This window comes from Cuculus canorus, chromosome 1 (genome assembly GCF_017976375.1).
Source record: "Cuculus canorus isolate bCucCan1 chromosome 1, bCucCan1.pri, whole genome shotgun sequence".
In the NCBI taxonomy this organism is placed as follows: Eukaryota; Metazoa; Chordata; class Aves; order Cuculiformes; family Cuculidae; genus Cuculus; species Cuculus canorus.
Window position 1 is genome coordinate 78,368,096 of NC_071401.1, and position 24,223 is coordinate 78,392,318.

The following is a 24,223-nucleotide window of genomic DNA, read 5'->3' on the forward strand; positions in this document are numbered from 1 at the left end:
TTAGGTCCATAGCTTAAAAAATCCGCTGCCGTGGAAAAGTGCTAAGCAAAGGACTAAAAAACCTGGAGACTGAGAACGTGAGGCATCCTCAGGGTATTTTGTTTTAATGGAGATATAGCAAATTGATAAATAAGCATCACTGAAACTTAGCTCAAATTCTGCTCTTTAGGGATATTGGTTCCTCTGTGACTAAAATACTTTTTAGTACTGTGCTTTTTAGCACTTTTGGTTTGTGCTTCTTCAGCCACTGTAGTATTGCTTTGTTATGGTCTGTGGCTTCAAATATAGAAGGGGGTTCATTGATGTGCACTGTCACCACTAAGGCACACCTGTCAGATACAAATCACACAAAGTCTGGATGTCCCTGGGCTCAGGTAAGGCTGATTTACTTTGTTTATTTTCGGGCTGCTATATAGATATCTCTTTAGATATAGCTCTAGATTTAACAATAAACTTGCGCTTTCCCCCTTCTTCTCTGCTTTTCCCCCTTCTCTGGTTTTCTAATTTCTGTGTGTCAGTGTTCTGATGAGCTTTTGGAAGTGTTGGATTATGTTATTTAAAGCAAAGTATGCTGTGTGTCCTTATATTTTAAGAGCTGCAAGTTCTGCAGCACTTGAAATCTACTATGTCAGCATAGACCTCTTTGTGTTTTCCTTACACAGTTGACCACTTTCACACAGGTGGGTGAAGAATTCATTGTTAAAAAATAAATATTCTGTTAATCACTAATTTAGGAAAATGTGTTTTCTAAAAGTTTGCTAAAAATGTAAACTGTTGCTAAAAGTGAATCTCAGTTAAACTACTGTTTTGTATACCTATGTATAGTATCTATGAAAAAAGTTTGTTTTTTTTAAACATGTTAGGAATGTATGCATATGTCCAAGATCTATCCAGCTTCTCCTGGTATCCCATAACTTTGAACCATATAGATAATTTAAAAATTTAGACAGTGTACTTTTTTGAGTGAGAATAATGCCTATACTGTGCTGCAAATGGCAACGTGAAGGTATTACGCTGGCCAAGAAACATACTAGCACTTGGTATGTCTTATTTACAGAAATCCTATTGGAATTCCTCACCCTTTTATGGATTATCTCAATGTGATGAGCTTTTGCTGATGGAAGCTTGATAGTTTCTGCTGTCTGAGAATTTAAATCAAGGCAGTTGTACTTTCTCACTTCATTCATTACAAGCTGGAGTGCTAACTTTTTTTTTTGTTCATGTGCCTAACTTTTCTGAAGAGGAATCTCCAGTCTCCTTTGCATGTGGGAAGGGGTTGGGTAGCAGAACTTTTCTCTTTTCCTTTGTTTTTTTTGTTTGTTTGTTTGTTTTTTAAGATCTCTTTTAAATAGATTAATAACTTGGCAAAATTAAGCTACATAAAGACGACTTTTCTTTCCTCTCTGCATCTCCTATTTCCATGTAAGAAATTCTTCTGTTCTTAATGGTCACTGGTGCCTCCACTCTCCAAAACTGAGAATTCTGAATGAGTGTCTCCAGAAAAAGCTAGAGTATTTAACTTTTAATGTTTCCTAAGAAGAGACACTTGAATCAGCCTTAACCTGCTAGCCATCATTCCGCATTTGATGGCTGAAGAAAGACTGCTTGTCCTGGGGCTGCTTTAGCAGGCATTCACAGGGCTTTCTTATTTTGTTGTTATTAAGTCCTCGGTATATATTTAATGTAGCGAGGGTCTCATTTATGGTTAGAATTTGGGGAGAGCCTTTGTGCTCTTGGCCTTGAAAAGAAGCTGTTTGGATTTCTGGGGACTGTGAGGTTATTTCCTTTACATGGCTGTCTCTTTTTTCTTTCCCTGCTCATTCACATTTTCTACAGTATGACTCGCATTCTCTGTATTCCTGTGACGGACCTTACAAAGCGAAGGTTGAATGTTTAAGGTGATGTGGGAAAACGCTCTAATACTGTGTACGTCTTTGGAGGATGTGGTAGAGTCCATGCTGCCTGAAGAGCTAACAGTATGAGCGAGTTGTGTTGCAGAGAACAGGCCAGGGTTTTGGCAGGCATCTGTGGGTTGTATTTGCTTTCTTGGGTTCTTTGTGACAAAGCAAGGGTATGAGGTCCAAATAATTTTCTTGAACTTACTGCTTTCCCAAGACATTCTTAAAGCAAAAAAAATGTTTTGTTGAGTATTTTTTTAATTTCTTGTGCCTTGGACTGTTTTCTGTTACATAAAATATTTGAGAAATGCATGTGTGGGCTTTTCCAGTTATTTACTCTCATTATTAGGCAAATGCCACATCATTGATGTGTATTGTGGGATTAGTTTATGACCTGTAGATTTTAAGTGGCAATGGGAACTTCAAAACAAAAAGAAAATAGGATGCTGTAACACCAATAAGCCATTGCAAGTTAGACCTCTGTTAGTGGGGAGAGACAATTGCTTCTGTGACTACAGGAGCTCCTTGCTTATTTATGTTTCAAGATATGAGCAGTATGAAGGCAGCCAATAAACACAGACAGGAAGACTAGAGTTACAAGGCAGATTAATATATTAAAACCATTGCTTTTTTTTGTTTAATGGTGAAGGAACTGATTGTGAGGGTTGTTCTTTTTTTAGCCTAAAACTGGTAATTTTGGGCATTAAAAAAAATAGTTTAGATGGTGGTTGCTGGGTTTTTTTGATTAAGTTTTGATGATAATTTTAAGCATAACACATGCAATTTAGTAATTGGGTCTTGATTGGCCTATGAGTACTGTTTTATGGAGTACTATGAGTACTTTGTTTGGTAGAATGAAATTTGAAAATGGTTTGGAAATACATGGGTTTACTAGGGTTCATGAGGCAGGCCGATCCTCTGTTTGCTGACTGTTGCAGGACCCTGTATTGAAGAAAGTGGCATGCATGTCCTCCAACCTTGCATCCTTAAGAATTATTTGATGCTTAACCATTTCTGTGAAGGAAAGACTAAAAAAATGAAGTAGACTTCTGAAAGCTTGAAGTTCCATTTACCCTGTCGTATTTAATTTACAGGATATTTTTCCCCACTGGCGTTACTGTACTATCCTTCTGACAATGCAGATTTATTTGATTTTCCCCAGATTTATATTTCTTATTGAACATATCTCATCGTGGGCCTATGCGTTCTTTGTTCTCCACTTTTGCCCCATAGGAGACCTGAACTTCATAGAAATTGTAAGCACAAACATATTTATGCTGGGGTGAAGAGCGCCAGCTGGTGTGAAATAAGCTCCTTTATGAAGTGCTACTGCTGAATTTTGTTAGTGATCTGCCTTCCTTTTTCTGTTCTGGTTCTAGTCAGAGTTTGGTATCTGGGTCACGTGGGAGATACCGTTCTTTCACATGATCTTTCTGATGAGATAAACAGGGATTTATAATGGGGGCACTAACCTAATTTTTCATAGCACCCAGATTTTCACCCCTGCATATATGTTTTGCCAGATGCCTACCTAATCCTAATACATTTTAAACACATCTGTTGAGATGACATCAAAGTGGGAATTGGAGACTGTAACGCAGAGCCTAAAAAGGCGAATTTGTTAGTTTCAGTTTGACTAAGCGTCACACTTTGTTGTATTTCTCCTTGTCTTCTTTTTTTCTTTTCTTACTGCTTTTCATGCCTTCTGAGAATATATTTTGTTTTAATGTAATGCCTTTATGTCATATACAGGCCTTGGGCAAAGGCTGCAGAGAGATGGCTATCAGAGAGACAGAGCTGACTTCTGGTCTAAGTGAGAGAACTGTATTTAAATAACAACTTTTGAGTCAGAAAGTTGCAGCATTTTGGTTGCTTGGTTTTTGCTAGTCTGTTGCTAAGCATATGAGTAAACTTTGTATTTAAATCTCCGATTGCTATTTGTTTAAAAGTTTAGCATTATATTTATTAAGTTGTTTATGTTCTTTCTTCTTCTTTCAGACTTCATAATCAACAAACAGACAAACAAGATTTCAGTGATATCCCCAAACCAGAGAAACTGATGTATGAGGACCTTGAAGAACCCATTTCTTCTCCGGAGTGTAAGTTTTAGTGCATTTTAGTCAGTTTGTTTAACACCTTAGGATTTACCAGTTGCAAGGCAATTATCTTGATAGTTTAAGACTCTAGTTGGAGAGAAAATAATCCGACTCATGCTGGAAATAAGAAAACAAACTGGCTTAGGTGGTGAGAAATAAATTTTCTTTGTATTTGAATCTTTAGAGGAGAATGATATATAGCAATAAGTAAATACTAAAACTGAGTTGGTTTTGAAATTTGTGAACATACTTTTTGGTAGTAACTGTTGCACAACCTTCTTCTGATTAGTGGGGGTAGGTCTGACAGTTGTTTCAGAATGTTTTAAAATTGTGTAGGATATTTTTTTAAAAAAACAGTAAAGTGTGCTAGTATATGAACTAAAGTGAAATAGCATGGAGTGTTCATTATGGACCAACATCAGAGCAGTATTACCAAGCTGTAATTCTGAAGATAAGTTTCTGCATCTGTTATATATAGTCTTGTTGATTTTTTTTCTTTCAGCAACTGAGACTTTAATAGAATTACGAATTAGGAGTTACTTTAGAACCGTGTATAAATGTGTGAAGAACACTTGCAATTATGTTGTCATTAATCAGCATCTCTGAGTAGTTTTCAAACATATGGTTCATTTACTGAAATGTGAATTTTATCCTAATTTTTTTCCCTGCTGAGATCAGCTTTTTATTTATTTACATTTCTGCTCTCCGTTGAGTGCAAGAAGGATTTTATCATTATGTTGTGTTTTGCATTGCATGCTATAAAATGTTTCCTTCTCTCTGTGTGCTACAGTCAGTCCTGGAGGGTCAGTTTTCAAAAAATCTTGATGTAAATAAGGTACTGTAGGAAGAGGAGGATAATATAATATAATGCACTTTATAGCCCTTTGTATATGGAGAGAGAAATAGAAGCACAGTTACTGGCTTTATTTCCTAGTTTTTTTGGCATTTGAGTGACATCTTAAAGTTGGATCTGATCAGCCATGTCTTCCATGAAACTGTCGGTTTTAGAGTCAGTGAAACCATCAAGAAAGATGTGAACATCAAGCTGAATGCTTTTCTCTTTTCCAAATTTGGTTAGGTCTGTAAAGTCTTGAGACTGGTGGAGATACGCCAGTGGGTGGTATAATTAAATTCATAGTTAGTAAAGAGATTATAATTATTGCCTGGGAGAGTTAGAATCACTGATTTCAAAGATGTTTCTGTCTGGTGTGAGTGTGTTCTTGGGTCCAAGACTGGTTTATTCCTTTGGTTGTGGTTAGGTTGTATGAAAGATGGAATGAAGCCTTTGCTCGCTCTCCTGAACCTGTGAGAATATGGCTTTCAGTATTTTAAAAACAAGCAACAAAATAAAAAGGATATTGGTTGTTTAAAGAGCAAACGTGCTGATAATACTTGGTGATAACTAGCAGAAGCTGATGACTCTTCTATGCGCTTCTTGGTGAAGTTTTACTCAGTACATTTGTTATTTCTTAATTTAATTCATTTTGTTTTCTTTATACCAGGTCTCTATACCAGGCATTATTTGAGTCTGAACTGAGCCTGAGCCACTAGTGTTTCTACTCACCTTACCTTTTTATTAAATTTTGATTTAATTGTTTAATTTCATATTAGAGGCTTTTAGGAATACATTACACTTACTTTATCACATATGCAAATAGATTGGTATTTTCTGGGCAATTAGACCTGAGTAGATGCTGTGTCCCAATAATCTACCACTGTATCATTTAGTGATATGTCATAGTCAAAGGAATAATTTTAAATTGTGCATATACCAATCATTTGTACATCAACAGTACTTTAGTTGGTTCAGATTGCATCAAAAGACAATCTCAGTATGTAGAAGGAAATCGGAATTGCTAAAAAGGGGAGAAGGTGACAGAGGAGGAATATATATAAAATATAATGTAGAATATCTGTATCCAGATAGCAGTATCCATCCTGTGCACTGAAGAAGGTAAGGATCCTAATAAAGAAATAGGATGTGATATGTGATATACGTTGGTTTATATACATGGAAAAGATGAGCTAAGCTTGGACATGCAATTTTTATGTGACCTGTATTTATTTATGTAAAGAAATGAAAACTTCTTGTTTTTCAGTTGTGTATTTATTCACGTATCTCTTTTTGCTTTGTAAACAGATGTGTTCCAATAGCTAATTTAAAAACTAACAGTTCTGTAATTAAAGAAGCAAGTCCAGCCTATGATAATTCTTAATCCTCAGGGAAATGGTCAAGCTGGAGGGAAAATGCTCAATTAGTGCTGATATTTATGTGTTCTAATTCAGCCATTCCCACACTTTGTGTCCATTGCTGTGCTTCACTATTGTAATAACAAAATAATGAAGCCATTGTTCAAATTTCTTCTCCAGATCAGGGGGACATTCCAGAGCAGTGTGAAAGTGATGCCTTGCATCCATCTGGGGACATCGTCAATGGAAACCATGTCACAGCCACTGTGCCAGCAACAGCCACTTCGCTGCAGGACTTAAGTGAGTTCTTAGCTCAGAAACAAAAGTGAATACCGCTTTAAAATGTCAAATGTATAAGACAAAAGGCCAGATATTTAACATGCTGTAGGTCTGTATGATGGTGCGATTAAAACATTTTTCCAAAAGTGCTAAATATATAATAAAGAGGAAAGAGTGTTTTCTTTTGCCTTACTGTATGAGGATGTCTTTTTCATCTTGGTTTTGATAAATTTCCTTTTGGCACCTGTCCCACACTCCTGTCCAGCTTCTGGAGAGATTATTTTGTTTTTTTCTTTTCTTTTTAGAATAAATCTTATTTCTGCTTGTGATAGAAACAAGACTTGAAAGTTTTTGTTTTGATTAAGTATTTTATATACTGCTTGTCTGGATTTTTTTTCATTTTTCTTTACTCTGTTCACAAACTGTATTACCACAATGCTATTTTCATTCTTTGGGTAGATGACAATGGTTTCAGTGCAGCATATGCTGCTTTTCTGATTGTTCTAGATGGAAGCATTATAATTATTTTTAATTAGAGAAGAGTTTTATAGCTCCTAACGGCTCCCAGTATTTAGTTTGTCCATCTAATTACTATCTGAATGCTGTTCTACTTACACAGCTTTTTAAATATACTGGTCACATCAGCTGTGTGCCCTGCAATAATTTTCAAAGGTTTTTTAAGTACTTTGCTTTATAAAGAATTGTATTCAGCCCTATTGCAGAGACGGAAGGAATATAACATGAACTTCAGGATAACAGATTTAATGAGAAAGTCCATTGTAGAAATGAGAAGTGCAGAGAGATTTGTCAACTCCCTGTCCTTTACTTTGGCTTTACTGTTTAACTCTCAATCAGTCATATATCAGACTAAAAATGTATAGAGGTGAGAAGAAACATTACCAGATACCTATAGAGTAACTTTGGTGTATGTAAAACTTAATATCCAGTTGTTTTTCATTTACTATTTATGTTATACTGGAACCTGTTACTTATTTATATGCTACTGTAGTAGATTACTGAACTACATAAATCAAATCACATATGCTGAAATAATTTTTCACAGCGGTGCTAGATCAAAGACAGAGTGAAGAGCAGAACAGAGAAGTTGAGACAAACTTAGAAGAAGAAAGGAAAGCAAGAGAAGAAAGGAGAGAGACAGAACAACAGGAAGCTTTGGAAAGAGAGCAAACAGAAGCGGAAAAGCTTAACAAAGAGGTGGTGATTTAGTATTTTAATTTCTGACAGTGATGCCGCTTTATAGTGCCGTGTATTTTAGGATCCCTGTGTGCGTGTTATTTGGTTAAAAATAGATTTTATTTTTTACGTGCAAGTAGTTACTTATGCGAAGTAACTTTCTCACTGGAAATACATGCTTTTTCTTCTATGCACCATGTAACTGGGAGCTACAGTTTTATGGCCAGGACTTAGAAGGCAGCCATCAACAGGCTATTGGAACTAGCTACAGATTTCCTGACTTTCTGCTCCGGATCACTGCTGGTGGAACAACATCAGAACGTGTCCATCTGTTCACTAGCCTGTATAAAGATATCTAGGATACTTTCTAGGCAGTAGAAGTTATAAGGAGACCTTAAGGAGTTTGCATAAATCCCTCTAAGCTAATGCAGCACGTGTTGAAGTAGTGTTCTGGCCTCGTAAGACCTGTATGAAATGTGGTTTTTTCCTCCCTCCATCTTCCTCTTCCCACCCTTAAACCTTGGTTAAATTGATTCAGTGTAGTGGTACTGATCAGACATGCTTGTGGTACCCTTCACACCAGCAAACTCAGCCCTTCAAGAAACTTACATACCCGTGTCAGCTCATCTTCTTCAATTCACATGTAGATGTTATACAATAGAAGCCTCAGGCCTCGCAGCATCTCAGACATCCAGACAGGATTAGAGAGTGGGATTTTTTGAATGCACTTTTTTGAATTGAAGCAATAGGTTAACAGTTGATCTTGAACTGCATGTAAGAAATTTAACGCTGTTTAGACTGGCATGTTTTACTGAGGTTAACAAGAACTCCTGCACGTAGTGCAGGTGTAACGGTATTTTTCTTGAGCTGAGTGGTATTTAATTTTGATTTTGTGTCTGAAAGTGGATCCAAGACTCGACAAAAATAGATGAAGAAAAAGAAGATAAGGGGGAAAGAAAATCTGAAAACAGTAATTCTGGTGCTGAAGATGACTTAAAGGATCCTACTCCAAATCCATTAGAAAAATACATGAGAATAATTCAGCAGAGAAGAGAGCAGGAACCAGCAAACAAGGTGATTATTCTCAAAACCTGTTCTGAAAAATATTATTGGTTGAATTTATGTCTAGGTAAAATATGCTTAAAATGAAAACAATATTTTCATGTTTTCATTTCTTCTTCATTCAGCAGCTTTGTGTAACAACCCACAGAGATTGGATTTGTATTGCAGAGATGTGTTGATTCAAATAGAAAAAATGAAACCTGTTCTATAAGGTTGTTTTTTTTTCCCTGCTTTGATACGGGGGTTGGTTGGTTGTTTTCCAGGTACTAGGACAGTATTTAAACTTAAATGTCCTCAATTTTCAGTTTAAACTGTGCTTAAATACAGCTTGAATGTACACAATTCTGTTTGTTGTCCACCTCCACAACTGATTGATCAATCCATAGTTTATTCTGGCAGAATGGAAAATCTGACCTTACAGAACAGGTGTGTTCATGGGTGAACATCACTTTGATGAACGACTGCAGCATGCTTTTGTTCTGACATTATCCAAATCTGATTCTTCCAAAACTTCATTATTCTGGATGTAATGCAGCAGTTGTGGAGGTAGGGGTTTTATTTTCAATTAGGTGCCTTGAAGTACAGGTGCTGTTACTAACAGTCACTTAAACCTTGACTTAAGAACCAGCTACAGAAAATGTATTTTTCTGTTGATTGTTAGGATTCAAAGAGAGAAGAAATGGGAGAAGTATCACTTACAGAGGGACTTCTGTCCAGTGAAAAGGATGACAGGTAAGGCTCATGTATTACTATTAACCACTTCTGTTGCCCTATGTTAATAAATAGCCACGGTATTAATTGGTGTTGAAACATCTGCCTTCTTAAAAACTAAAATAAATATAAATAAACTAGTAATCAAAAGCAGATGTTTTGGAAAAAATGAGGATCCTTCCATTTCTTAAGACGGGAATTTAGTTAGTACTACATGGCATTGGGATCTGGGAAGGACACTCAATTATCTCTTTCAGTAGCTGTGGCAATTAAAACCTTTTATCAGCCACTGAGCGGCACCTCAGCTCCTTCACAGTGAGCTGAAGTATGGCAGGTTCTTCTTGGGAAATGGCCCTGTGAAAGTCTGCCTGAGCTGCAGCGTGCAGACAGCCTGTTATTCGCATTGACTCTGGCTTTGACTGATCAGTAGCCTCATGGACTTCAAACAAACAAATTCACACATTTTTTTTTCAAGATTTTGGCTGCCTGTGCTGAGTTAACACTGTGAGAGCATTTCCTCTGGGTCTCTCTAGACATTGATAAATAAGGATATGTAGTTTTTAGTTGCTTGATTGGGGAAATTAAAAACCCAACCCCACATCTATCATCACAGAATCATACAATGGTTTGGGTCAGAAGGGACATTAAAGGTCATGCAGTTCCAATCCCCCTGTCATGGGCCAGGACACCTCCCACTGGATCAGGCTGCTCACAGCCTCATCCAACCTGGCTTTCTTTCTGTTTATTTGAAGATGCAGAATCGAAAATACATATAAGCAAAAAATATTAAACTCTCACACCAACAGTAGCAATGATTCAGTATTATCCATGCCTTTGAAGTGCAGTTTTATGTACCAGACCTCATCCTGGTGCTCCTGAATTGGTGGTATCTGTACAGTGTTCTTTTCACCAGGAGCAGAGAGCTAGTCCTGCTTTTTGATAGATGAGATGGCTTTCTGGCCACGAAGGCCCGACTTCTCTACATTAATGGCTTTGCTTATTGCCTTCAGTTCACTGAGACAGCAAGAGAACTGCAGCATAGCTGGACATAAATTAAAGCTAGTGATTATATGCAGTCTCTTAAACTGCATAGAACCCTAATTTTCTCTCAAAGCAAGTATTTATATTTAAGATAAGAAACCACTCTGGACTCATATCATTTTCTTTCCTTCCCTTCTATGCTTAATACAGTGCTACAGGCAATTCTCATGGAGACACAGATGAAAACTTCTGGTGAAAAATATCTACTGATTTTTTCTTTTTTATTTTTATTAATACTACAATGGAGATATTTTTAAAGCATCTTTCTACTGGTAAGAAGTTGTAATAAGTTTTAGGCACAAAAATTGCAGGCTGTGTAATTACTAATTAATAAAGTTGATTTTGAACTATCTCATCACTTCAGTCACCAACTTTAACTACTGAGCCCTGATGTGCTATTAATCCAGAATGAGGCACTTGAGTGGGGACAGAGGAAGGACAAAACCGCATAAAGAAAGGAATCTGTATGTTCAGGTAGATTGGCTTTGGCGCTGAATTCCTATACACACTGACAGCTTTTCAAGTTGTATGCACCCCCCAACCCCTTCCCCTCGACTGTTACAAACTGTAGGTCAAAGATATGGTGTACAGGTAACAAAAAAACTCAGTCATCACAGCATTTTTACAGGTGTCCTGTGAAGACCTTTGCCTTGTGCAGAGAGCAGAGTGTCAGAACCAAGCTGATATGGCCCTGTTGCTGCTATGGCAGGGGGAAAAAAGCACTTTAAAAGCAGCCTTATCTCATGTATCACCTTGTTGGTATTAACCAGCCCAGAATGGAGAGATTCAAATAAAAAATGCTATTTAACTCATCTTTATTTAAGCTTTGTATTTTGTAGGTAGATTATAGGCAAGATCATTAAACTTTATTTACAGTATAAAATACAGTATTTTTATCAATGAAGTAATTTTGAGTGGCAGCATATATTACAACTTGCACTGCATCTGAGGCTGCTCATCTTAACCTAACTACAAGAACGTGAAGCCAAGTTTGACAGAATATAGGGGCAAAAACCAAAGCTCTGTCTTGTAAATTAATTGGCTGTTGAAACACGATGTATCAAAAATGCGACAGAAATAAACTTTGCTTTTAGAAATTAAGATAAAAGAGTGATTTGGTGGCTAGTCTGATTTCACATGCTGCTTAATTTGGTGTTGCAGCAATGCTAGCATTTCCAGAATTTCCAAGAGGCTCCTTCTGTTTGACATCAGGAATGGGATGGATAGTGCTCGTTGCATTATGCTGGCCTGGAACAACTACCAATACTTCATGCTAGGAACACTCGCTGACTTACCATGCTGAAGCGTACACCTATAGGGCATCCCTTCCCAGTACACAAGCAAATGGACACTATAGAACAAAACGTGTTTAACTTCAGATAGAGACATGAAGCCTAGAGGTGCATTAGTATGGAGTAGCTGTAGGTCTCGTTTCAAATAAGCGTACACAAGTGTTGTCTATTATCTACAAATATTTATTTTAACACTTGGATGTAACTACAGGAAGCCCTTGGCACTGATAGAAAATATTGATTCACTGTTAGGTTACAAAAATTTATACATAGCAAAATTTAATGCTCTTTACATAAAAATATTAGACTACTTAAACAAAACTTCAAAAACTCCCAGTAATAGCTACACTGAATTAGAAAAGAATTAGGCTTTAAGACACTGCCTCCATTATAACCCTTATGCAAACACTGGGCTAGAACATCACCTGCATTGCTGTAGAAATGTCTCCTTCATGCAACAGGTAAGAACATACACTAGGCTATTTTGTCATATTTGCTCTACATTGATCAACTTTGCCCCTTTTTTCAAACTGTCAAATTAGACTTCAGTATTTAACAAACGAAAAAAAAAATTGTATTTGAAGTTACTCCCCCCGAAAATGCCATTTCTCCTAATACTGACTTGAAGAAATTTGTGCTTCCTTTTATATTCAGCAAACAGTCAAAACTATCAAACCACACGTCGGCTTAACATGGGTATGACTTGAATATTCATTTTTTTTCAAATGACTGATGTATTTTACCTCCCCCCCAACATTTATATATATATCATATAGAACAAACACCAAATATACCATCACTAATACTCAAGATATCACTGAATGCTTCTGAAAAAAATGTTAATTAGAAGGCAGACTTCTATGGGAAATGACTTCAAAATGGCACCAGTTTGTTCGCTGCTTTTTCTGAACACCACGTTTTCTTAATGTGCTAATTAAGTAGTAAAAAGGAAAACACGTAAGCACTGACTATAAATTTGCTAAGCACCAAGACAGAAAGGTGGACATCCTGTATTCTGTTTTATGGCTGTAATTTTTATTGTTTGTGTAAAAACTCTGCAAACTTTCTCATCCACTTATTTGGAATAGTCAGATCAGTGTCATTTTAATAAGGTAACACTTTTCACTTAGTTAAAATGTAGGATAATGGTCTCCTGCCACTATATAAATGCTAAGACATTTATAGAAAATAAATATTAAGGCAAAGCTGACATTTATTTTCAAAGAAGGGGATCATTATCCAGATACGGGGATCTGCATTCCATTAAATAGTTAATAAAAAGATTAAAACTTGGGATACCTGCTCAATGCTCATGTAACCACAGGAGCACGACTGCTTCATCATAAAAAAGTGTGGCACAGAAGTAGAATGCTGTTCCTGTGGCCCATGGAAAAAGTGGTCAAAAGACGGCTCTGTTGCGCCTTAGAAACTGCTGCAACTGTGCTGTCACTTAAGCACGAGCTGTCAGAAATCTTAGCCAGCCACAGTTTCATTTGGTATATAAACGGAGATACTAAATCGCGCACGGTACACATGCCTCTGCCTAAGGTCTGTACAGAGACCTGCCTGCTGGTTTGGAGCACCTGCCAAGGTTTGGTGCAGGACGTCATGTGGTAGAACATGCCAAATATTAAACACCAAAAGTCTCAAAGAAGAATAATTTGGTCACTTGTGAAGTGTTGCCTTTTAAAATGCCTGGAATAAAATCTCCATTCTCTGTATGAAAGGATGGAAGATTACCCGTGGGAAGATTTCCCTATGAATGTGTTCCAGGAGCTGGAATGTGAAGCTTTTGCACTTCTCTCTAATTTTGTTTGGTAGACACACATCTGTACTGCAGAGCAGCTATCTGTTGATTTGTCAGAGCTACAGAATTCTTCTGCGGAATTACTGTGGCAAACATTTATGTGTAAGAATTGAGTTGCTCTTTTGACCGAGACTGGATATCCTGAAGCTCCTGCTCTTCTTTTGCTTTGATATCTTGGTAGGCCTGCATTTTGCTTGCATCCTTTAAGTAGGCCCAGTTAGAAGACAGTATCATGAGGAAGTGGATCTGGAAGAGAAGGGTGAGCATGATGGCTAGTGAGCATGTCAAGAGGCAAAGCAAGCTGCTAGTCAGATTAATAGGCGCTTTTTAACATAACGACCAAAACAAAAGTTACTCTACGTTAATAAGCATTCTGTTATTAAAACAAGCACAGAGGCTATTTTTCAAAGATCTCTAGAATTTGGCATGCTAATACTTCAGTTGGTTATTCACAATTTAGAGAAAGTTAGTATAACAGTAATAAAACAAGCTACGGAGTCATACGGATCAATTAAAATGCAGAATGGGGGGGGAAGCAGGAAAAAAGTTTTGCACGTGACAATTTATGTAATCTGTACACTACGAGGTGCTCAGAAGAACTGTTTTCTAAGGTGGTGGTGTTTATGCACAGATCCGAGCCCAGTTCCCGGTAATTCTTCTCCCCCAACAAGCAGATGAGAATTCCACCCTCCCCCTGGAAAAAGCCTGAAACTGTAAACAGTTTTATTCACGTGAACAAGGCTACATTAACAGATTGAGAAATTAAACAACAGAACATGAGTCCAAAACTAAGCAAAAGCATGCAATCACTCGATTAAGAAGTCTTACTCATATAATTTTATAGCTACATTTTAAACTTCCATTGTCCAACCTCAGGTGAAGAGTTTTATATCATATACAGCAACTGGTTCCTATTATTATTATTACTGTTGTTGTTGTGGTGGTGGTTTTTTTTCTCTAACTTGTGCATTCATCTCTTCCCAACTTCTTCTCACCACACTTCACGCAAAAAATCTACATCTGAAAACACCGATTCACTTTTTCTTTAGTCCCAACAGTGTAAAAAGATCTCTACACTCTATGCATGGTTTTGCTTCCTGTGCAGTCATACTTACAGTTTTGAGATCTGGCTACTGAGAAATCAGTTACTAAAGTGCGAGCCATACAAGAAGAGAAGCTATTTATATATGCTGTTTTTTACGAGTTCAGGGTCCAAAAGAAAGAATGTGATTGTTTTACGCGAGCTAATAAAAAGCTATATTTCCTTCCTAAAACAACATGATTTGGCAATTACTTGAAAATGATGTAAAAGAAAATGATCAGCTTTATCTTCCGTGCACCGGAAATACAAGCTAACTAATTCATAATACCTGGGCTTCTGATTTCTGCCAAAAGAGACAGGCACCACTTTACAATTCCTTTTCTTTTGTATCACATATATTTTGTATGCTCAGGGGCGGCTGTATTTGGCGTTTCAGGATGAGGAATAAATTAGTAATTCTGACCCTGCACCATTCCAGTATTTGTTTTAGAGATGACTGTCAGAAAGCAAGAGGAGACTTCGAAAGGGAAACATCCCATCCCCTGCGGGATGACTTACAAACACCCTTACAGTAACTGAATCCTCTCGACATGAAAGAATAGCCAGATCTCACCCACATCATAGTTCATATACAAGAAGTCATTTTATTAATCGGATAAGCTAAATGATGCTTACTGAAGCTATTTACAATTAACTGTAACAAAATTCAGAAAGCTAGACTTTTAGCCTAGGGTGTCAGTGGTATTTCAAGCTACGCAATGCAGCTCTTTACTGGGCTTATACAATTTAGAATTTAGTGCAGCAATCTTCCCGACTCTTAAACTTCAAAACAGCATAGTTATATGTAGTAGCCATCATGTAGATCAGCTGGTGGAAGAGAACAAAATACAGGAGAGTAAGATACAACAAGGTGAGCGGTCAAGCCCATTTGGGCAACTGTCGATACTTTTACAACAGATGTTATTCTGAGCTTCTTCCAGGGTGAAGATGCAAGATAAGTAACTTGCTATTTATCCAGGGAGGATAACCTACATCCGGACCTAAGTATTTCATTATCAAATAGCAAGTACTGCAGCTGGATTTGGTTGATAGAAAGTTAGGAGCTGGCAGATAGAGGGAAGCATTAGCTGTTTGAAGCAAGTCACCTTGTTAACGTCCCTTTTTCCAGCTGCTACCTGTAATTGGCATTGGACCAGGCAAACTGCCTGGGTCCAGGTAAAAAACCCAAGAGGTTACAAGCAACTGATCAAATAAAACTACAAAAATGAAAAGAAATAGCAGACGTAAAACCAGAAGTAGTGGGTAGACGTAGGATTTTCAAAGGATGTGCAAAGAATTTTATTCTAAGGGTGGGGAAAGTGGGTTAAGACTTTTTAAAGCAAAAGTTTGGGACCTGCTGAGCTGTAATGACCAAACCATAGCAGGAAATAATGGCAAGTACAGTGTGCCCTCCTTAATGTCTAGTATCACTATCTTTAAGATACACAAAATTTAACCTTAAAGCATCTTAAGCCTGAAAGGAACATGTTGCATGATAAAGCAAAAAATGCTACCCACCAGTGCTACGACAGTGGCACCAGCTCCAGCACAAGCCACAATGAACAGGTGATAGGACATGTAGAACTAGAGAAAAAAAAAAACCAGGTTAAAACACTGAAGTAACTGAGGATAGTACAAAATGCATTTTAACTGTTCTAGAGAATAAGGATAATAAAATATCTTTGTAGCAAGACAGTTGTAGCAAAGCATTAGAAAATAAAAATGTTCTGAAATAACTTTCATTTTCTGGATGATCTAATACAGAATAATTTCAGTGTTGTGTTTAAGTAAATTACTTTATACTATTAGTATTAGTTTTCTCCAGAAATTTTCATCAAGTTATTTATTTCACTGTGCCCAAGTGACTAGACACAAAAGCTGCACACAGGTTACGTTTCCGTACCTCATTCGTGTTGCAGATGTTCTCTAAAATCGGGCCACAGGCTTTGCCAGGTACAGCATTCCAAGGGATAATACCTGAAACACCACAGCAAAAGAAACCACTAATTTTAGCAACCAACATACACTTTCTGTTCCTCTCTTTTCCACCCACTGGCCAGTTGTGTTCCCATTCTGGGCATCCACGCAATGACCACTACAGCTTTGAGTTGGCAGGACGAATTAAAACAACTCCCTCGAGCTGTGCTTTCTCCCTGCACCGGGGCTCACTGCCAAGACATGTTCTCAGATGTGGTTTTCCCATATGGCAGCCAAATGGTTAGTTGGGTTTTTGCACTTCAGGTCCAGTCACATACTGCCTACGCCCCAAGTCAGCATTGAAAAGGGATAATCTGCATCTCCGAAGCACTTGGCACCTTTCAGGATGGCACTTACTGGATTAACTTCTACTTAAACAAGTCACTACTGTAGAAGAGTGTGAATGTGGAGCTAGAGGGAAGCATTACAGATTTTTTTTTTTCTGTTTTAGTTCCAGCAGGTAAAAAAAGCATTAAGTGAACACTACTACAAAAAAATTCAGTCTGCCGTACCTCACGTACTCCCAATTACTTTTCTTACAACTGAAAAATCTGAAAAGTCAACTGGATCTAGAAGGCTTAAAATAATCTAAACTTTTAGGCCCATAACAGATGTAAAGTTTAAGCAAAAGCTGTTAGAAATACGAGAAAAACTATTTCTCTCCTCCATATAACTTGAATTTCAAACTCAGCTGGCTGGAATTAGCAACTCTGTAAGAGGCAGGTCATTATTTCGGCATGGTACAGCTTTCAAAAAGATTTTACAGGGTTTACTTTAAAGCCAGCTTCTTCTCTGCAACTGTGATGTTTGAAGCCATTTAGCTACTGCTTCCACTCAGAAATGCAGGGATAGTTCAGTGACACAAGTTGCCTGCTACGGAGCTGCTCCCTCCCATCACTCATTGAAACCCAAATGATTTTAATGATCAGAGGGACAGCACAGCCCCACGTGGCACTTGCTCACACAGCTGTGAAACAACCAGGAGAAGCAGACAGGTGGAGGAGCACACCTTTTCCCAGCACTCCTAGGCTTTGCTGCTGAAAAAAAAGGTCTTCCGAGACTCCTGCTGTTAGTTGCTAAAGTAGGATGCAAACATTTAACTGATTTGAGCCTTCTTGCTTTTAAAAGCAATACATGTTATCTTTTCCTACTCGACTTACAGCCCAGATAGGAAAGCTTTCCTATCAAGCTTTCCAACCAAGCTTTCTTTTTCAATCCTGAACATGTTTTCTGAGCTTTGAATGACTTAGTCCGAAGAAAGAAGCATTCCTAGAAAATGCTAGCTAAATGAAGCCAGAAGTAATGGTGACAAAAACTCTTCAGTCTACCCTGTTTTAAGCTGTTGTCCCACTCCTCTGCTACCTGCAACCCCCCTCAGATTTCTGTGTGTCATCAGAAAGCAGTATGGATTCATTAGTATTTAAAGCAGGCTCCTGATTACAGGTTTTTGGGTTTTTAACATAAAGTAATTGTTAGAGCGAATTTCAGGTGTTAGCTTCATAATGTAAAAACAGCTCTTTGAAATGAGCAAATATATACGTATGTGTTCGAAAAAACACAATCTGTTAGCTATTTCTCAGCACTGTTTCTAAGCAGTTTTATTTTGAGGCAGGTCTATTTTTAAACCTAATATTATAGTATTGGAAACCACTACAAAATCATTTTAGATAAATGACTTGCCAGCTCAGTTAAATTGATTGCATCTGGAAAGAGATCAGTGTAATCTGAATTAATTAGAAAAGTAATAGCACTTTCAAAGACAGAACATGCTTCTGCATTTCGTTCATTCGATAAGGCTGAGACAAAACTACTGAAGACAGACCAAGGAGAAGGATAAGACATTTAATCAGGATTAAAATAAGTACCGTATTGCCTGATATCCACGCAGATCTGGTCCCCTGGAACTGTCACATTTGTCTGAAGAGATTTGATGACTTCACAAGTTGACCATATGTTATAGAACATAAAGACAGGCACAGCAGAGAAGCCGAAGACCCCAAGCCAGGCCACTCCAAGCACATAGGTGAGGAAAACAAACTGGACAGAGTAAAAACAAACACTTCACGGTTATTCTTTGAAAAGAGTACTTGAAATTTCCTTAAAAATCCTTCAACGTAATCTTTAATCATACTTTCAGAATGCAAGGGATAAAACATTTGATTTCCAAAAATAAATAAAGTCAGTATTCTCCTTGCTTACAAATACTTTGGTAGTTTAAGTGCTACTGAGAAAGTAATTCCAACATTCCCTTTTTCATCATCCTGCTTGAGTAAAGAGCTTGCCCTCCTGAAAGGGCAGTCCATTAATTTCTCAAGCTTCTCAGCTAAGCAGGGATGCTGGTTGTAGACTAAAACCAATAAAACTACAACAAAAATCAATTTAGGGAGTTTTTTTAATTAACTGCAGCATACTAGCATTTCTATACAACTTGCAAACCAAAACAATACAGTCAATCGATCTTCACAGAGCGCTCCCATACTCCCCGATTTATTGAAATCAATTTTGAATGTAACTTTTGAGAATACTTGTTCTTGAAAACATACCACAACTGTTACACAGCAGATAAGAAAGATTCAATTGATCTCATACATACCGCGAAGGAGAAAATTAGTTACTTTGCCTTAGGAAATCATGGATTTTCCATTGAAATTTGCTGGTTTGGGCTTGCTCGTTTTAAAAACAATTATTACGTGCATTTTCTTTGTTATAAGGTATCGCACCCATAACTTCGGAAATCTCCAGCTTCTCCCTCCCACTGGACCTCTTCCCTTTTCCCCTCTTCTTCCAAGTTTTATGGTGAAACAGTAGCTCTGCCATTAGTTCCTAGCTCCCTCCCCCCTGGTGAGAGGATTTGGATCCTACTTGGAAAGCAGAGGAACGCTGTTACATCTTGTGGTCCCTTTTACTTAACTGTAGGTGGGCTCGAAAGGCTTTACTTCCAGTAAAGCACTGATGCTGTACTATCTCACTTGAAGCTCGTGTGCCAAAGAATAGCCAGAATGGGAAAGGTTCTGACGGGGGACATTGTTTCAGTCTGACTCAGAACTGACAGAATGAACTAATGCTGCAGTGCTGGAATTTTGCATCCTCATAGGTTTTTGTCCAGATGCAGTGAACAACACTGCAAACGTTATCACAACGGTTGAGCAACTGGTTAGGGGTTATACAGTCAACGAAGGTGATGTGTGGATGGGATGGAAGTGACCCAAAGCTAAGGCCCATGAAAAACCCAGCTATCTTTTAATTTATACCCAATTGAAGTGAAATATCCTATTTTATATTTAACAGTGCCATACACCACACCTGTATGCTTTATGTGAGAACTTGTTCTTTGGATTTTGCTACGGACCAAGTGGACCAGTTTAGAGGACTTCTACAGAAAGATAAGCATGGTTTTGCATACCTATATGTGGAAGTGTGCGTGGAAGTACACAAAGCCTTTAAACTCTTGAGATAAAAAGAAAAAACACACTCCTTCTTGCACTTAATGTGCTGGAAATGACTATTCTGCACTACCACAGCCAACACAAATCATTTAGGAGAGCTGGAAGTCTGTCTTCTGTAATAACCTCATGCAAGATGGAAGGGACTGCCTTTCAAGACCTCACTCGGTAATGTAACAGAGGAAGAAGTAGAGGAGGTCTTGATCCAAGTGGCAAAAAAAAATTAAAAAAAATCACTGTATGTCCAGAAGTTTGTTGTCCGTACCCACTACTCCATTAAGATATTACATCTCCTTGCAAACCTTGACTAACCCTGGTGTTTTATGCAGCTGTAACCCTCCACAGTGGCATACAGGCACTTTTACACCGTTACTGTCACCACTGATGGGTCTTACCAGAGCGCCAGGCCATTACTTAGCTGCTAAATTCTCTCCTTTGTTGTGTAGGCAAATATAGGCAAACATGAAAACATGTTTTTCTGTCATATTTCCATGTGTCACACTGGTATTTGTATAAGCAGCTGACAATCATGTGCCTGCAACTACTTAACTGAACAAGCAATTGTCTGCACTACTGAGATGCACATATGTGTGTGTTTCTAATGCATTTTGGTACTTTGGAAAACACTGCTTTAGATCTAATTTTGTCCTTTATGCTTGCTAGAAAAAGGGTGAGTGAATAGCTGCTTAACTGGAAAATGATAGGATGTCTTATTTTTATTAGCTCCTGAAAAATTCACAAAGTATCCAACAGCACAGTGGAAAATTGTTAAGCCTCTTGAAAATAAACATGCATCTCCTTTGTATTTAACCAGCTGAAAGTACAAATTTTTTAAGTACAGGATATAGGTTGTGTATTAAAATGCAACAATCACATCAAAAGCCTCTTCTTCTTTTCACCCACACTTTCCCGTGGGCGATCTGTCATACCACTTAGCTTCCTCCATAACTACGAGCTTTGAATTCAGATTTTCAGAAATGGCTTTCAAATCCTGTCTCAGAAACACAGTTATGTCTCTGTTCTTACAGAGTGCGCCCTAGGGGGCAACGTGGGTGAGAATCTGAAGTTTTATTTTTAGTTAAACTTTGTTTAAAATGTTGTTCTGATACAGAAGTATACTGAAGGGAAGATGGCTTGTAACTTCAAAGCTTTAAGTGTTTCAGCCTTGTGAAAAGGACTATTTGCCACCTGCACAAAGCAAGACAGCAATTGACTCAAGCGCAAAGACGTTGCAAAGCTTCAGTCATTACTGTTTGTCTTAAGGATCCAGACATCTTCGAGCAGAAATGACTATGGGAGTCAGAGGCATTAATTTTTGTGATTTAAATAACTCTGCAAACTACAGCTATTTTACGGTCTGCCTTTAAACATCACTAGTATGCTCCAGGTTTAAAAGCACAAATTTAATTTCGTCTTGTATGCAGTGTTTTAAAGTTAGCAGTCTCCATCAGCTTAGTTTAGACCTGCAGGTTCAGCTTTATGACAGGGGAGGCCACGGTAGCACCCTGACGGTCCATCTGCAGAATTTGGATTTGACCAAGCATCCTTGAAGTTCAAAGAAGGACCAGCCACAGGGATTGACTCTGACTGCCCATCAGGAGTTAAACTAAGAAGGCAGCAATATACTGTGGTTCAAAAACACAGGAGTCAAACCAAGCCCAACAGGTTTCAGCCAGCAAAGATGACTGTTCCCATTACCAATTCTACTCACCATTCCACTGATGCAGCGGCCACACGCTGTCGTTTTGAACTCTCCATGCAGCTCCTTCACAGCACTTGTTGTATAAAAACCTTCTGCCAAAAGGATTATTCCATATAAGAAGAAAAATGATGCAATGCCATAAATTACATACTGCATTAGCTGTATTCTAAAATGGAAAAGAAAAAAAAAAAGATATTATGACATTACAGTCCTATAAAGAAAAGTCAGTCCTCCTAAATCATAACACGTATGAGATAATTCCATTTCTAGAAATACAGTTCAAGGCTTCTTAATGCATTTTAAGCAAGCAGGCTGCAGGAGAGCACCAGTACAACTATCCCACTTCTACAGGTAAGCCACACTGATGTGCATTAGTCTTGCATCTGCTGGAGCATTCCTTCTTTGTGCTGCAGTTCTTACACTGATTGATATTTGTCACCAGCTTGAAGCCTCAATTTCATACTTCCACTACGGAGATTTTTTTGGTTTTCTGTTTTTGAATGGGACATTCTACTCAGGGAATGCCTGGCAGGGATGACAGAGGGAGAGTAGTTTTAAACATCAAAGGCTGGTACTGAACTACTGACTAAACTACCAGGCTCCATGGTGATTCCTCTGGCATAGGGAAAGAAAGTAGTCCTGAAACTTCACCATTTCCACCTACAAAATCCAGTTCACGTATTTTGCAAAAACTTGCAAATTCAGTGATACTTCTCTGATACAAAACTCAGAAATGTGCAGTCAACTCTCTGTAGGAGGAATGGTTTGCTCTACAGCCCGTGGAGGGTACTTTCCAAAGTGAGCAAGTAGTTTCACAGTGCCTTAAGTCAAAGCAGTGCTGAGTTCCCAAAATATAATTAAATTTTTTAAAAAATTAAAATAAATATTTAGGAAATTATTCCCTTTCAGGGACTCTGGAATCATCCAGAGGAAGAAGACTGCAGGGCACATGGCATAAGCACTTCCCTTGGTTTTGATTTGAGAACGTTCTTGACTCTTTAAAAATCTACCATCTGCAATGACACTCTTTACAGTATTTTTAGTCTGGCTAGAACAGGCAAAAAATAATTTCTAAGTATTATCAACCAGATTCAGTATCTGAACTTGACTGTTTCAGTGGATCAGAATGCTATATCTTTCATATGACATTTCTCCTGGTCTCCAAAAGTCATACTTTGTTATTAGCACACATACTCCAGAACTTATGCTTTCTTAAAAGTAATCTGATTGGTGGGATGTTTATTCTGGATGAAGCTATCCGCAGAACAGAGAGTTTAATTTATCTACATCTATACTCCCCAGTTTTCTAAGGACAAATATATTTTTCCTCAAATGTTTTCTTCAATTCTTACCTCCCTCTACTAAGTAAATGCTAGCATACAGGTTCATCTCCAAGGAGCATCTGCATGTTTTAGCTTAATTTAAGGAAAACTGATTACTACCATTTATATACTTAAATGTAATCCAGAGAGATAGCACACTCCTTGTATAAAAATAAGATATTGCTCATTTAATGTGGGAAGTGTGATGTTTGTTTTCCAAACTGATTAAAAATAACAGGATAAATCTGTTGCACCTGTGCTGTAAAACATGAAAAAATTAAGTCAGCATTTCAGAGAGAACAGAATAATTCACTTCACCATCATTAATAGTCTAGGAGGAACTCGATGCATTTTACCAGAAATTAGTAATATGAAACCTGGTTAAAAATCCATTCCACAAAGGCTGCCCCACTAGGATAGTTTTCATTTATTTTATGCCTCTTTGTCCTTAAATTATTTGCCACTTTTTAGCATCTCTTCTCTCTTGCCTTCTTAGAACCCCACAGAGCCAAAGCCCTCAGCTGCTTCAGTAGGAATTACACATTTTCCCAGCTGCTAATGCTGTCTTGACAAGAACTGTCATCAACAATTCTGCAGAATTTAAGATTTGCTGCCTGCTACAGCTACTTTTGCAATTTCTTCTGTTTTGCTCAAATGAAGACTGATGCAAGCACAACAACATTCTGTTAGCCGGTCACTGAAGAACAGCTGCTTAGTTTCTTGCTAAATATTGTGACTAACTGCAGGGTCCCTGTGGCTCACGTGCTGAAGTTGGGGACGTGGTGCCCAGCCACACTGTGGGGCTGGGAGGAGGAATGGGACCCCAATGAGTGGCAGTTCCAGAGCTGCATGGTCAAGCCCAGAAACGGGCTGTGGGACCCATGTCAGTGTTCCCAGGGAATGGAGACAGGTGTGGAAGTCTCAGGCTGAGTGCATAGAACCACAAGTACATGCCACATGGGTTCCCTCTTCACAGATTCACATGGCCTGCACAAGGACCCTCATTCAGACCCCTTGGGTTGCTTTCAGTGGGTTTTGGCTCCTCTTCTTCACACTGCCTCCCTGCCCTGCATGGAGACATCTCCATGGGCTGGCCATGAGCTGTGCCTGTGGCCGGTGCTGGTCCAC

The 24,223-nt window shown here is 38.1% G+C and overlaps 2 protein-coding genes across 12 annotated transcripts in view; one reads left to right on the top strand and one right to left on the bottom strand.

Annotated features, from left to right (window-relative positions):
• The window catches only part of OFD1 (OFD1 centriole and centriolar satellite protein), a 31,770-nt gene extending 19,735 nt beyond the window's left edge, over positions 1–12,035 (top strand). For both annotated transcript variants that reach the window (XM_054065692.1, XM_054065685.1), the window contains 6 exons: positions 3,897–3,997; positions 6,365–6,484; positions 7,527–7,678; positions 8,561–8,731; positions 9,381–9,451; positions 10,622–12,035. In XM_054065692.1, coding sequence (XP_053921667.1) covers positions 3,897–3,997; positions 6,365–6,484; positions 7,527–7,678; positions 8,561–8,731; positions 9,381–9,451; positions 10,622–10,667 — 661 coding nt within the window. In that variant the 3' untranslated portion in view covers positions 10,668–12,035. The remainder of the gene's footprint in view (positions 1–3,896; positions 3,998–6,364; positions 6,485–7,526; positions 7,679–8,560; positions 8,732–9,380; positions 9,452–10,621) is intronic.
• Positions 11,270–24,223, bottom strand: part of GPM6B (glycoprotein M6B) — a 106,439-nt gene continuing 93,485 nt past the window's right edge. For 7 of the 10 annotated variants that reach the window (XM_054065751.1, XM_054065711.1, XM_054065720.1 and 4 more), the window contains 5 exons: positions 21,783–21,939; positions 18,494–18,665; positions 16,555–16,628; positions 16,170–16,235; positions 11,270–13,816 (listed from right to left, as the gene is read on the bottom strand). In XM_054065751.1, coding sequence (XP_053921726.1) covers positions 13,667–13,816; positions 16,170–16,235; positions 16,555–16,628; positions 18,494–18,665; positions 21,783–21,939 — 619 coding nt within the window. In that variant the 3' untranslated portion in view covers positions 11,270–13,666. Of the gene's footprint in view, positions 13,817–14,532; positions 15,480–16,169; positions 16,236–16,554; positions 16,629–18,493; positions 18,666–21,782; positions 21,940–24,223 lie in introns of those variants that run through there. The other 3 variants (XM_054065759.1, XM_009555962.2, XM_054065729.1) reach the window with 1 other exon arrangement.